At 44.6% G+C, this 15,564-nt stretch overlaps 1 protein-coding gene across 5 annotated transcripts in view; it reads left to right on the plus strand.

Moving 5' to 3' along the window:
- The window catches only part of LOC148543066 (armadillo repeat-containing protein 1-like), a 30,570-nt gene extending 15,111 nt beyond the window's left edge, over window positions 1-15,459 (plus strand). For 4 of the 5 annotated variants that reach the window (XM_088451671.1, XM_088451690.1, XM_088451661.1 and 1 more), the window contains exons 5-7: window positions 485-601; window positions 13,614-13,697; window positions 14,822-15,459. In XM_088451671.1, the coding sequence (XP_088307797.1) occupies window positions 485-601; window positions 13,614-13,697; window positions 14,822-15,019 (399 nt within the window). In that variant the 3' untranslated portion in view covers window positions 15,020-15,459. The remainder of the gene's footprint in view (window positions 1-484; window positions 602-13,613; window positions 13,698-14,821) is intronic. The other variant, XM_088451700.1, reaches the window with a different exon arrangement.
- Window positions 15,460-15,564: the final 105 nt, after the last annotated feature.

Genomic DNA, 15,564 nt, shown 5'->3' on the forward strand with positions numbered 1-15,564 from the left:
GGGGTTTTAGGATTAGGGGCCGGTTCATCATCCTCCTATATTCAGGATTGATTTAACCGCCCTCACTAAAGAAGAGATATCACTGTTAAATGATGGTGCTCCTCGTCCGAGTGCGATACTGAAGAAATAATGACAATATACCCCCCAAAACGGTTTGAACTTTCTGCCACCATAACAGTATAGATATATTTTCCTCACCTTCTATCCATCCTCTCATGTAATTTTAAAATTGTCGCTTTTTAATTCAGCTGTTTATAAAATACAACCCCCAAATCTGGCCTGTTGTGTTTGTTGGAAAGAGACTTGAGAAACTGTTTTAAATGGATCAGAGGCACAGGAATGACCATTTTGCTGTTCATTTACATATAAACTTAAACATTTAAAGTTTTTGATATCCGTAATTAATTTGCAGGAAAACGATTTCTATGACTAGATTATTTTCTAATTTAATACTAATACTAGAATTTTCTAACTTTAATTTCAGGAAAGGAAATCTCTGTGTGAAGAGGCGTTATTGAAGGTGAAAGGTGTCATCAGCTTTACTTTCCAGATTGCCAGGAGGAGATGCACTGTCAGAGTAAAGCCAGATTTGGCAACAGATGTAAGAATGAATAAGCCACCTAACTAATTACATTATTATGTGTTATAATAATTTTGGATTTTTGAATATAGAACTGGCAATTTTAAATAAAATGCATGGTCATATCATAGGAGTATTAACTAAAAAGGGAAATACTTTGGTATGGGATCCTTGGTGCTTTTTTTCCCTAGGGAATCCTTATCTGGTGTCCGCTGGACTAGTGGGGTTTTAATCACGGGGCCGGGACCACAACACTTTGGGTCTCCACTTTATGGTTTCAACCTATTGCTGTTTAATGGAGAATCGGGATAGGACATGCTCTTTGCAACATCTGTCTCTTAGTGCACGCTGACCTGTCCTTACTGGTATGCAGTCTGAACAGCATGTCACCTGACAACTGCCACGTCATAGAGCAGAAAAACGGGTTCAGACTGCATACTGTAAAGGACCGAGGCAGCTATTGCTTCCACCAGTGGAGATTATCCACCATGGCCTGTGTGATAATCCCCATTGTTGAAGCTGGAGTATATGCCCCGCGGGGCTGACAGTTCCAAGCCCTTTAGCCACTTTTTTAGGATTTAGGTTTCCATTCTTACAGGGCAGATATAATCCTAACCCACTATCTATAAATGTAATAAATTGGAGTGTGGGTAGTGAGAGAAGACCTTAAATCATCGGGTAGAGTGAGGGTTTCACTCAGTGGCGTAACTAGGGCAGGGCCGCCGGGGCTCGTGCCCTGGGCCAGTGTAGTGCCGACCTCAGTGGGTGCCGTCAGCACTATACATTTACTCAGGCTTCCCAGCACCCTGACGCGGCGGCGATGTGTGTGTTTCAGCAGCCAATGAGTCGGCTCTTGCAGTGGGCTGCTGTGCACTGCATCGGGAGGGGGACCTCTACTGCGGACTACTACTGGGGGGCACTGCATCGGGAGGGGACCTCTACTGGGGACAGCTACTGGGAGAGGGAAGACCTCTACTGCAGGTACTACTACTGGGGGCACTGCAATGGGGGACCACTTCTGGGGTCACTGCATAGGAGGGGGACCACTACTGGGGTCACTGCATAAGGGGGACCACTACTGGGGTCACTGCATAGGGGGGAAACCACTGCATAGGGCGCTGCATAAGGGGGACCACGACTGGGGGCACTGTATAAGGGGGATCACTACTGGGGACCTGCATAAGAGGGACCACTACTGGGGTTACTGTATAAGGGGCACTGCAATAAGGTGCATATGGAAAGGAATGTTCAGAGTGACGTGAAAGGGGTGTGTCATGTTGACACACCCCATTTTTAAGTGACCACGCCCATTTTTTTGGCATGGGGAGGTGGGGTTCTATTTTTAAATTTGCCCTGGGCTCCAAATACCCTAGTTACGCCACTGGTTTCACTACATTATGGGGTCTTTGGAGGGACAGTTAGGACGATTTCAGCTATCTCGACGATTTGCTCTATCCATTTGGAAGCATCCACCTGCTTGTCTACTGGATCATCTACTCAGATTGTTTGCCCCACTATTCTTTGATTAGGGGGTATATCCAGTTTGTCAAAGAAGGATCCCATGACTACTGGCATAGGTTGAAAGTGGGAAACTTTATCTATATTGTATACTAGCTGTTGCGCCCAATATTGCCTAAATTGAATTTGATTGTGTGATACAGTATCGCATCTCTGCATGTGTATTTAGATTTGTGTCTCTTAAGTTGGGTACACAGTTGTCCAATCTTCGGAAGATCCGACTCCCACCGACTGGTCTGTGTGTACCTGCCGCAGACCAGATCCTGGTCACCTGTCTGGTCTCCTGGTTTTTAAACGTGCTTAAAAACTAGAAGACCTGACCAGGCAACCAATGTTATAGTGTGTAGGCTGTGGAGACCGGAGCTGGTGAGCGATCTCCGGTCCCAGCAGCCCAACACACCATCATGTGCACCTTAGGTCTGACATGCATGTCAACGTGGTTACATTTTTATCACCACTTCGTTTTATTATATAGAGATGTAGCTCTAGAGCGTGACTGAGTTCTAGTTAAACTTGAAAAAACTGCATTTCATGGTTAGCAATGATTACTCATGTTAGGTCCCTTGTTTTTCATAATTTCCTTTTGAATCTCCCAGAAAATCTTGAGTTAAAACTTTATTTTTCAGTGAAAAAGGACATAGCAGACCACATTTTCTATCTAGTATGTAACCAGATTAATAGAGGTTCTATATACACTGAGTGGCCAGATATGACTACCAGTTTTGTACTTTTATTGGCCACAATTTGCCCTTCATACGGCTTAAATTCTAGGCATGGATTTTGGTATATTTTTGGGGAATATTAGCCCAAATGTGATGCACTCCATAACGTTGCCTCTCCATCAGCCTTTAGAGTTGTGGCGATGCTAGTTGGATCCATGCTGTTGTCTTCATATCCTTACCCTACCATCTGCATGGTGTCATTGGAATGTGATTCATCAGGTGTTTCTAATCATTTACTATCCAATTATGGTGTTCCTGAGCAAATTGGAGGTGTTTATTCCAGTTTGCAGCACAAGGCGTATGGACAGGCTAGTGTTACTGCTAGCTTATTTTAGCGGGGTGTTGCTCCCTAACCGATTTTAAAAGGTATTATTAATAGGGAATGGGGGATAAAGGGAAAAAAAAACACAATTTCACAGGAGAAAACCCAAATTGGTCGAGGATATAGAAATTCTAATATATAATATAGAGGTGCTCCCTCAGAGTATACTAAGGTAAGTGAAAACAAAGAAAAAAAGAAACTCCTTTCATGGGGCTCTCTCCAATTACAGTCAGGTCCATAAATATTGGGACATTGACAGAATTTTCATATTTTGGCCTCTATTCACCACCCCAATGGCTTTGAAATGAAACAAACAAGATATGCTTTAACTGCAGACTTTCAGATTTAATTTGAGGGTAATTGTATCCAAATCAGGTGAACGGTGTAGGAATTACAACGGTTTCTATATGTGCCTCCCACTTTTTAAGGGGCCAAAACTAATGGGACTATCAACTCAAAAGCTATTTCATGGACAGGTGTGGGCTATTCCCTCGTTATTTCATTATCAATTAAGCAGGTAAAAGGTCTGGAGTTGATTCTAGGTGTGACATTTGCATTTGGAATCAGTTGCTGTCGACTCTCAATATGAGATCCAAAGAGCTGTCACTATCAGTGAAGCAAGCCATCATTAGGCTGAAAAATCAAAACAAACCCATCAGAGAGATAGCAAAAACATTAGGTGTGGCCAAATCAACTGTTTGGAACATTCTTAAAAAGAAAGAACGCATCGGAGAGCTCAGCAACACCAAAAGACCCGGAAGACCACGGAAAACAACTGTGGTGGATGCCAGAAGAATTATTTCCCTGGTGAAGAAAAACCCCTTCACAACAGTTGGCCAAATCAAGAACACTCTCCAGGAGGTAGGTGTATATGTGTCAAAGTCAACAATCAAGAGAAGACTTCACAAGAGTGAATATAGAGGGTTCACCACAAGATGTAAACCATTGGTGAGCCACAAAAAAAGGAAGACCAGATTAGAGTTTGCCAAACAACATCTAAAAAAGCCATTACAGTTCTGGAACAACATCCTATGGACAGATGAGACAAAGATCAACTTGTACCAGAGTGATGGGAAGAGAAGTGTATGGAGAAGGAAAGGAACTACTCGTGATCCAAAACATACCACCTCATCAGTGAAGTGTCATGGCGTGGGCATGTATGGCTGCCAATGGAACTGGTTCCCTTGTATTTATTGATGATGTGACTACTGACAAAAGCAGCAGAATGAATTCTGAAGTGTTTCGGGCAATACTATATGCTCATATTCAGTCAAATGCTTCAGAACTCATTGGATGGCGCTTCACAGTGCAGATGGACAATGACCCGAAGCATACTGCAAAAGCAACCAAAGTTTTTTAAGGCTAAAAAGTGGAATGTTATGCAATGGCCAAGTCAATCCCCTGACCTGAATCCGATTGAGCATGCATTTCACTTGATGAAGACAAAACTGAAGGGAAAAAGGCCTGGCAGAGCATCACCAGGTATGAAACCCAACGTCTGGTGATGTCTATGCGTTCCAGACTTCAGGCTGTAATTGCCTGCAAAGGTTTTGCAACAAAGTATTAAAAAGTGATAGTTAGATTTAGGATTGTTTAGTTTGTCCCATTACTTTTGGCCCCTTAAAAAGTGGGAGGCACATATAGAAACCGTTGTAATTCCTACACCGCTCACCTGATTTGGATGTAATTACCCTCAAATTAAATCTGAAAGTCTGCAGTTAAATCACATCTTGTTTGTTTCATTTCAAAGCCATTGTGGTGGTGAATTGAGGCCAAAATATGAAAATTCTGTCAATGTCCCAATATTTATGGACCTGACTGTATATATGAAAATATGATATAAGATAAAATATAAATCTTTATTAATTATCATTAAAATAATGCTGCCACCCTCCTGCAATATGAATAATAAGTGCAAGACAGACTGACAAACAAACAAAAATACGTGATCACAAGTGATCCTGTATGTGCTAGCTGCACCCCTAAGATCAATATCAATACAGGGAGAATATTAAATATATTCTCAGCAACAGGTCCAATTGGACCGTATAACAACTATAATGAGTAAATAACAATAAGACAATCAGCAGTCCTGACCATAGACCTAATGTTATGCTCTTGAATATCAAATATGGGGTAACAGTAGTATATGCACATATAGGTCTGGCGAAAATAAGTGGAAAAAAATATAGGTATCATAAAAGGTAACAAATGACAAATATTAAAAAGCTGAAAACCACGGATATAATATATAATTACAATCACAATGATTAATTAGTTGGAGGCGTCCCTCCCTTCTACCTGGGAGAATGTAAAGTAAATTGAGCCTAGATAGAGTGTTAAATCAAAAGTAAGTGCACTTATAAGTCAGATGCTGCTTTCCCATGTCATACAAGTATCAGACATGAGATGAGTGTCACTGACATATGGCACAAAAGAAACAGTGCAGCTTGTCTCTGCTGTTAGTGTCCCACACAGCTGGGGGGGACCTAGTGCGCACTTGGAACCTCCGCACCACGATCCTACCTGGGAGTCTACAGGGACAGACAAGTATCTTACCTTTATCTTTTTCCTTGCTCTCTCATTAGGTTGTCCTTAACCAGATACCCTGTGCTGCTTAATTGGTATCAGGGATTCTGGTTATATTGGACACTAACAGCAGAGCAAGCTGCACTGTTTCTTTCTACTTCAGGGTCCATAGGGGGTCCACAGGGTGACCTTGGGGTATAAGTTGGGAACCAAATCCAAGCACCACGCAGTTAAAGCTTTTAGCTCCCAGGATGCACTGGGTCCACTCTCCCTATAACCCCACCCCCAAGCCAGAGGCACCTCAGTTTAAGTTGGTGCCCGGCCGGAGTCGGTTTACCATTAGCGCAGGGGGAGCTGATTAGCAGCCCCTAAGCTTTCTTTTATTTTTTTAGGGACAAAGTTTTTTCTAAGGACTTTGGACTCCTCAGAGCGGCAGCGTCGCACTGTCCATAGGACGTCTAAGCTGCTGCTCCGTCACCCCGCTGGCGCTGAGACGCCAGTACAGATCTGGGGATCTCAGCGGGACCCCAGAGTCTGTACTAGCCGGACTCTGTGGGCGCCCAGGACTGCTGCCGGATCCACGGGGAGCAGGTAAGGTGATCCGCGCATTTCAAATGCAGTCCTGTGCCTCCGGTCTTTGGGGACAGACCGGAGGCGCCGGCACTGGCGGCGGGCCACCCATACCCTGTGTGTCCACTAGATCACCAGGGACTTAACGATCGGTGCAGGGAGCCGGCGTCCCGGTGGTTAATAGCCGGCCAGGGGAGCAAGCCTTCCCTGTTACAGCGGCTCCTCCCCTCAGCTCAGCGTGCCTTTCAGTGTCAAAAGTCTGGCGTCGCTGAGCTGCTTCCTCCGCGGGCTGCGCTGCTTCTGAGGTCTCCAGCGGCCATCTTTTCTGTGGTGCAGCAGCAGATCTCCGGAGATGGCGTTTGGCTCAGTCCCCCTGCGTACCTCACCACTAGGTCAGTATACACAGCGCTGTAGCCTTCCCAGACACTGAATCTGGGCAGTTGAATGCAGTGACCTTTTGCTGTTTAGTGTGTGTGTGTGTGTATGTGTATATATATATATATATATATATATATATATATATATATATGTGTGTGTATATATATATATATATATATATATATAAAATTTCTGCATTGTATGTGACTTATGCTAGTGCTGACTGTCTGTACTTTATTGTCTCTTCTGTCAGTGTATATCTATCCCTTTTCTTTATCTGCCCTTATACAGCTAAAGTACTTGTGATTCTGACACCTCGCATATATATATTTGTTAATATTCGTGAGGTTTGTCACATACTGTTGCGTGCTGCACCTTGCCATATTTTAGATGGAACGGTGTGTTGCATACGCTGAAAATGGGTTCCTGCAGCTAATTTTGGCATCAGTCAGGACCAGTATAGCGCTGCTTGATATTTCCGCCAAGAGGGGTCAGATATCTGACCAGGAGATAGAGCACGATACTGCACCCATTTTTACTATCCTGCAAGTCATGTGCTGCAGGTGTTAGTGCGGAGGATTTGACTCATAAAGGGTTCTGTATGCGGCACCATCTAGTGCCGGCCCCCTTTCACGACCCCCTTGGGCGGTTTGTTTTCTCGGGATCCTCTCAATTGCGGATCGCCGGGCAGGCCCCATTGTTGTACTTCACTTGGGGTTACTTCACCATACTGCCCTTTTCATCTCAGGGTATCTCGCAGTTTCTTGCACTCTTCCCCTGTGACACAGACTACCGCTCCCTGCAGGGGTTTTTTCACAGTATATGAATTCCCCCTGGTGCTTCAGTAGTCTGTCATTCCCCTTGCAGGGATTACCGCTACAGCCACCCTGGGTGGATGTCGTTTTTCTACAAAACGCAAAGTGGCGTGGTAGACGCCCTGTGGTTACTTCCCAGTTGGCTCTGCTGTGCACTGGATACTGTTTTGGGCTCTTTCCCTCTTACACGGGGGTAAGCCTATTTCAGGTATTATTATCCCTGTTTTCGGGCTGGTAGCAGGTCCATCCTGGTTAGAGTGAATGTTGACCTGCACCTGTATCATACACCCTCAGTCTAACATGCCTTCGGGTTCCCTGTTGCTGACTAGTGGGTGGATCGCATGGCGGGACTCTGGCTGTTGCCAGATACGAAGTATTACAACAGCGTTTGGCCTCCTGTCCCAAATTCCCTGAGGGTCATCACGAGCCCCTCTTGGGGGGGGATGGGCGTGTTTCTCGTCTGATTACAGACGTTACTACGCCTCCCATTCCTGCGTGGTCGGATTCTTTGGGTCCGTAGGTGGTAACTCTGCCTGAAATCAGTATACTCGCTTTCAGGGGTTGTTACCCATCCGACCATGGCTATAGCATGGTTGGTTAATACTATTGCATACTGGGCTGATGCATTTGTAACGTCTTTTTTTCCCCTCCAACACGTCTGGGGTTCAAATGTCTTTGGTCGTTCACGTAATTATATGCAGTTTTCATAGGTGGAAATACCTATATTGGATACCAGTCTCCTAACTTTTGGAGTTCTGGCTGCGACTGTATCCTTCGTAATACCCTAGGACTACGCTCTGGGAATGCAGAGGTGCAGATACATCTATAAGGAAGATCTTGTTTGGTCCTGACCTTGACAAGATTGTAGTAACATTGGCTGTAGTACTAACGACAAGTTTACCGTCTTCAGCTACGCCCACTACAAGGCCTCAGACTAAGTCTGTTAAGTCTTTTTGTCCTCAGGGTCAGCCTAAAGGTCTGTTTCTTCCTAGACTGTCGGCCTCTACAAGGGCCGCCATATCCAGTACCGAGCAGGCCTGTACTGCCAGCCGATCCTGCTTCTGAACCGACGGATATATCTTCAGCCTGACGTGACAGGCCTACAACTGGGAGATACCGATTTTCTCAGTTCGCCCGGTACTAGTGTCAAGTTGCCGCGGCTACGTGGGTAGGAGGATACGCCCTCTCATTGCTCAGGCGGCCTCTTTACAAATCCAGAAAGCTATACAGTCGTTGCGGTAAGCAGAGCTAATTAGGCCATCCCCACTATCTCAGCGAGGGACTGGTTGTTCTACTTTCTTTCTGGTGCAATGGCTGAATGGTCCTCTTTGGCCTATTCTCTGTCTCAATTCCCTGAACCAGTTCCTAAAGCTACCTGGGCTCAGGAGGAAATCCCTATGCTCCATCATACGATGTTTGGAACCTGGGGACTTTATGGTATCACTGGATATACAGGACACGTGCCTACTACGGGTACTTATAGAGACCTTTCATCAGCATGGGCTGAGGTTTGCTGTATCACAGCAACCCTTACAATTTTTCGGACTCTGCCTTTTGGGACTGTCCTCCGCTCAACAGGGGTTTACCAGCGTTTTGGATTTTCTGACAGTTCTCCTGTTCAGTATATCCCAATGCTTCTGTACCTGGACTGCCTCCTGCTCTTAGCGCGATCACCGGGGTACTTTACAGCCAGGTCAGGATGACTGTGGCTTCTTCAGGGTGCAGACATTTAATTAACGTGGAAAAAGTCCTCCCTGTATCCCTCTCTGGGTATTCTTCATCTAGGAGCCCTGCTGGATTCTCGGAATCTGAGAATTCTTCTGGCGTAAGACGGAATCTCCACTCTTCCAGTAGGAGTACATGGATGTCTACGCAGTCGACATATGTCTTTACACTCTGGGATGCGTGGTCAAATATTTAGTGTCTGCCTTTGGAAGGGTGGAATGGGCTCAGTTCCATTCCAGGCCTTTCCATAATTGGCTCATCTCCAGATGGATCGAGTTTTTTCTGTCGGATCACTGTTCAAACGATGATGCTCTCTTCGGAGGCAAGTCGGTCCCTGTCCAGGTGGCTATGGCCATCTCGTCCAGGGTATTCTTTGCTACGGACAGTGTCTGGTGCGCATCCATTTCAGTGCAGTTGGATGTCTGTCGATTCCACCCTGCCAATTAACTTGTTGGAACTTTAGGCTGTCTTGGGCCTTCACTCTGGCATAATTCTTGTTTCACGGTGAACCTGAAAAGGTTCAGTCCGACACGGGTCATGACAGTGGCTTCCTTTTTAGCAACACTGTTCGTTGGGTGGCAATGTCAGGTATGTCACACATTCGGACATAGTCCGAGGGTCCCTTCCCGACCATCTCGGCAGCATTCTTTTCAGGAGCTCTCCATTGGGAAGCGGGATTCCTCAGCCGTCACAACGTGCATCCCGGGGACTAGTCTCTTCCCCAAGAGAGGTTTCATCTCCTGGTGAGCAGGGGGGGCCCCCCCTGAGGTGACCTTCATGGCCTTCTGACTTTATCACACTATGGTGTTACAGTCCAGCTCTAGGAATTCTGAAGCACACTTCAGTGACTCTTTGTCAGTGAAGTGGTCCTTCCACTATGTGTACCTGTGTTCTCCGGTCTCCCTTCTTCCTCGAGATCTTTGGAAGTGTTTCAATCGAGACGGAGATGCTTTCCTGCTGGTGGCTCCTGATTGCCGCAGATGTCAGGGGTACTTGCATGTTCGGAGTCTCTCCATCGATACTCCATTCCTGATGCTTCACTGCCCGGGCCTGTTGTCTCAGGGTCCTTGGTTTTGCCTTGGACCTGGGTCGTTTTGTCTTTGACTGTGTCCCTACAGTGGTCTTACGGCTTCCCTTGCTTTGTCATCATTGGAATGATTAGAGCACATAGATCAGCTTTTGCTGGGACCTATCACAACCTGTGGCAGCCATAATTCTTATGGTATTGTACCTGTCGATACGATCCTCCGGTGTCCAGGATTTCCAGATATTCTGGCATTCCTTCCGGCTGGCTTGGGTTTCATCTTCGGCCTGGCCTTCCTGACAGTGCGGATCTCTACACTGTCAGTATGGTTAAGATATGGAATTGCTCCACTTTGGTTTCCAGTTCATCCTTTGGAGTGTTTTCTGGATTATGCCTCCATTTGTCCTCCCTAGGGGCTCCTTGGGAGTTAGTAGTGGTTCTTTGTTCCCTCCGGTGACAGTCAATGGAACCGCTGGTTGTGATAGCCATTACATGGTCTATTGCTTAGGCTCTCTCTTTCTCTCAGGGTGTTTATATCAACCAGGAGAGTGTCTGAATTGAGAGATTTCTAATATGGCTCCCTCTTCTGGAGGGCATCATGTTAGGGTGTGCGTTGCTCTCGCCCTGTGTTTCTTCTTAAAGTGGTTTTTAGGTTCCATATTATTCTGGAACTTATGGTACGGCCATTCAGTCCCCAGTCCTCTCGGCTGGTGTTGCCTCATTGACTGTGGTCCGGCCACTTTGGATTTCTGTGATCCGTTCAAGTTCCTTAGGGAAATCGGACTCCTTATTTGTGGTCTGAGATTTCTGGTTTTCAGAGGAAAGGATGGCCGGCCTATAACCAAATGTTGGCTAGATGGCCTCTTATGTCTTCCTCAGGGGCCTACCCATGGGTAGGCGTTTCTGTTGTTGATGCTTGTTTTTTCTCGGGCCATGTAACCCTCGTGGGCGGCTCGCTATGGCGCCTCGGCTGTTTTGCTTTACTAGGTGGCCACTTGGTCTTTAAGGTTCTAGGCATTGGTTTCCTTTGCCTCTCAGGATGCTTCCTTTTTGGCGACGGATTCTCCTATTAGCACAGGAGCGTCCCCACCCTTGGTTGAACTGCTTTGGGACATCCCCAAGGTCAACCCTGTGGACACCCTATGGACCCTGAAGTAGAAAACAAGAGATATGGTAAGAACTTACCTTTGTTATCTCTGTTTCTACGAAGTCCATAGGGTCCACAGGGCGCCCACCCTGACGCACCTGGCTTCATATGAGCTGTGTTACTGGTTGCCGGTTTCCCGTCTCCTTCTCTGTGAGTAGGGTTATTTTCTTTCTCTTTTTCTCTCCTCCTCCGGCCTTTGGCTACTTACAAACTGAGGTGCCTCTGGCTTGGGGGTGGGGTTATAGGGAGAGTGGACCCAGTGCATCCGGGGAGCTAAAAGCTTTAACTGCGTGGTGCCCGGATTTGGTTCCCAACCTATACCCCAAGGTCAACCCTGTGGACCCTATGGACTTCATAGAAACAGAGATAACAAAGGTAAGTTCTTACCATATCTCTTGTTTTTGTGCCATATGTCAGTGACGCTCATCTCATGTCTGATACTTGTATGACATGGGAAAGCAGCATCTGACTTATAAGTGCACTTGGTTTTGATTTAACACTCTATCTAGGCTCAATTTACTTTACATTCTCCCAGGTAGAAGGGAGGGACGCCTCCAACTAATTAATCATTGTGATTGTAATTATATATTATATCCGTGGTTTTCAGCTTTTTAATATTTGTCATTTTATGATACCTATATTTTTTTCCACTTATTTTCGCCAGACCTATATGTGCATATACTACTGTTACCCCATATTTGATATTCAAGAGCATAACATTAGGTCTATGGTCAGGACTGCTGATTGTCTTATTGTTATTTACTCATTATAGTTGTTATACGGTCCAATTGGACCTGTTGCTGAGAATATATTTAATATTCTCCCTGTATTGATATTGATCTTAGGGGTGCAGCTAGCACATACAGGATCACTTGTGATCACGTATTTTTGTTTGTTTGTCAGTCTGTCTTGCACTTATTATTCATATTGCAGGAGGGTGGCAGCATTATTTTAATGATAATTAATAAAGATTTATATTTTATCTTATATCATATTTTCATATATAATTGGAGAGTGCCCCATGAAAGGAGTTTCTTTTTTCTTTGATTTCACTTACCGATTTTAAAAGGGCAAAATGCACACCGCCCTTTTAGCGGCACCCTGCTAAAAACGGCATGCCCTCAGCCTTCCCCCACCCACGGGCCAGTGTCCCGCGGGTGGGGAAAGTTACAGTGACCGCTCACCGCTGGGTGAATAGACAACGTGCACACAGCATTTATTCACCGTGAAGGGAGAGCTTGGGGGAAGCCCAGCACCTCCGTAAATGCTGGGCACACCCCCAAGCATGACAAATTGGATGTTACAAGGATACTCCCCCTCCCTGACTGGCCACACCCCCTTTTCAGGAGCACGCAGACGCTCCTGGCCGATCCCCCAGCGCCCTGCCGTTCCTGCAGCCTTGCGGGAACAAATACAGGCCTTTCATTCTGTAGCCCATACAATGTAATGTGCTGCAGTGTTCATTGAGCGGCCATCTGAATTAGTCCCAGATACAGATTATCTGCAATTTGATGCACTGTGGCCCCTCTGTTGGGCTGAGCATCCAGTAGCCGTTTATGACCACAGGCCTTGCTCAAACTCAGTATTTTTATTTTGTCTGCTGTTCCATTCTGTGTGTACTAGAACTGCCACTATCAAACAATTCACCAGTGCAGCCATTTTGCTAATGTTCGTACAGCTGCTGTGAGCGCCAACAATCATTGCACGTTCAGAGTCTGTCAAATCGCATAGTTTATTTGAGTGATGCACTCATTAGTCTCTGCATTCCTTCGCCTTTCCGTTCTTCTACAGATTCAGGCATCTTATGTCAGTATTATCTGCGGAACAGCTACTTTGCAAAAAATCGCCTGCTGGTTATAATGATTTGGCCAGAAGTATTTCCATAATAGGGGAGTTTAAATATGTGGAGAGAACATTTTTCAGATGGGAAAACATAGTGTGTATAGATAGATAGATAGCCCGGGTGCCTGACTAGAAAAACTCATGCAGAATACAAAGACAATCGGCCTTATCAGAAGTGCCGATTGACTTTGTATTTTATATATATAAATGTATAGGCTGTGTGCATATCTATTTGATTCTACATATTTTAAAACTTTTTTTTTTCAGTATTACACAACTTCTAAGTATCTTGAGTCATTTCAAGGAAAGGTATATGGTATTTACTAAGTTCCACAAACTATGTAGCTGCCTCCAATGTTGTGTAGATGATCAGTATATTTAATGTGTTTTACAGTACTGTTGTAATGAAAATATAATGTGACTGTATAAACACATTTACAGAGCTTAACCTCGGCAATTGCTGACACCAAAGTTCTGAAGGCACAGCAGGTGATAAAGAATGAATCTGGCGATGAGGTATGTAATGTAAGCCAACACATTTTTGTTTTATTTTAAAGTAGTTCTCATCAACTTGTGGAAGGTGACCAATCTAAGTTGACATGGAATGGAATCCCCAGTAAATATTGGTAGTGAATACACAAGTTGCACTCTTAAGGTGCCTACACACTTGGCGATGTGCTGACAATCCAACATTGTGTCCGATTTCCCCTTGAACTCTCCCCAGCAGCTCCCCGGCATTTGGTGTTAAAAACTGTCCAATGTGACAAACGATCTATCGTGCCTCCTAACTATTCCAGTGCATTGTGACTGAGATTGTCAGATCTGCTCTACAGCACGGCAGATCTAATGATGCGATGTATGACCTGCGGGGTCGCGCATCGTGATCGTGAGTGGATACTCACGATTTGGGCATATTTTACACTATTTGTCATCACAATGCGTCGGAATGGGGCAAATTGTGTAAAATATCGCTAAGTGTGTAGGCACCTTGAGATGGCTGTGAGTGTTTTTTGTGCTCACTGGTGGGGGTCTGAATTAAGAGAATCAATCAAAAATTGCAATTTTCATGTTGTAGCTTCTGTTTAGACCTCACAGTACGGAGCAGTTTCTAGGGTTCTGGTAATGGGAGCCCCATGCAATACAAAATGCTCGTAACAGCTTAATGGTTTTTCATAGGTGCTTGTAAAGGGAGGGGTTTACTCTGTACTACAGCAAAAAAAAAAAAAAAAGGAAACAAGTTTTCCTCCAGCACGCTGCAAAAAGGCTTGAACACTACATGGTGATAGAAATCCAGAGGTCGTTGTTGCACATATTTGCAAATACATGTGAAAGCTCATTAAGCTGATATGAGCAACCACTATTTAGTATTGCTGTGCTCCTCTGACCTCCTATACCACAGTGTCCCCTTGCAGTCTCAGAAAAGAAGTTTAGAGCTTGATCTCACTATTTCAACTGCACCAATAGCACTTAAGAATTATTTTTGAGACTTTCCTCAGGATGCATACTGACTGCTGTTGGTGACCATTTTATATAATTTGTTTTGCATACAATCCAAACAACAAGACGAGTAGCTTTCTTCACCAATTTTGTTAGAGGAAAATACTAATAATTTTAATGGAACGTTTTATGTCTCACTCCATTATATATAGGTTTATCTTCCACTTGAAAGTATGGAACTGTATCAAACAGTGGAGGAGAACCTGTGCTTACCAGACTATTTTCCAGAAGAGGAAAGTCCACAGAAAGGCTTAGAAAAAGCTGTGACCCGGCCTCTATCAAAGGATGAAAGCAGTGGAGGCTGGTTTAATGCTGCAACAAGTTTCCTTAGTAAAACATTTTACTGGTGACCTAGACATGCAACTGTAATGATGATGTGTGTGTAAAGAGTGGACTAAGGGAGAATTTGCCCATAGTATCCATCAGCTTTGTGTGTGTGTGTGTGTGTGTATGTATATATATATATATATATATCTATATATATAAATATATATATAAATAATCTCCATTGCTAGGGGCAACTTTTCTTTCCCTGATTGATTGCATCTCCTACTTCACAGGATCTCAAATTTGGTCCGCACGTTTTCCAGGTCTCCTCACAGAATTGCAAGTGAATTAATTGGCTCCTCCTGTGGATCTTTTAAAATGTATTAGTGTGTAATGAATACACCTGTGCAGCTGCTGGGTGACCTGCAAAACATGAGTTTGAGAACCACTGTCCTACTCTATGTTCTAAAGCTGGCCACACACTAGACCAACTTACATCCAACCAGCCAACTTGTTAATTGGTTGGAATGAAAATCTGGTAACGTATGGGAGTAAATGATGATCAGCAATATGCTCCTAAATGCCAGAAAAGAGATGAAAATGGTCGTTCAGACAAGTTTGTTAAATG

The sequence above is a fragment of the Taudactylus pleione genome, unplaced genomic scaffold (genome assembly GCF_031769625.1).
Source record: "Taudactylus pleione unplaced genomic scaffold, aTauple2 ptg000006l, whole genome shotgun sequence".
In the NCBI taxonomy this organism is placed as follows: domain Eukaryota; kingdom Metazoa; phylum Chordata; class Amphibia; order Anura; family Myobatrachidae; genus Taudactylus; species Taudactylus pleione.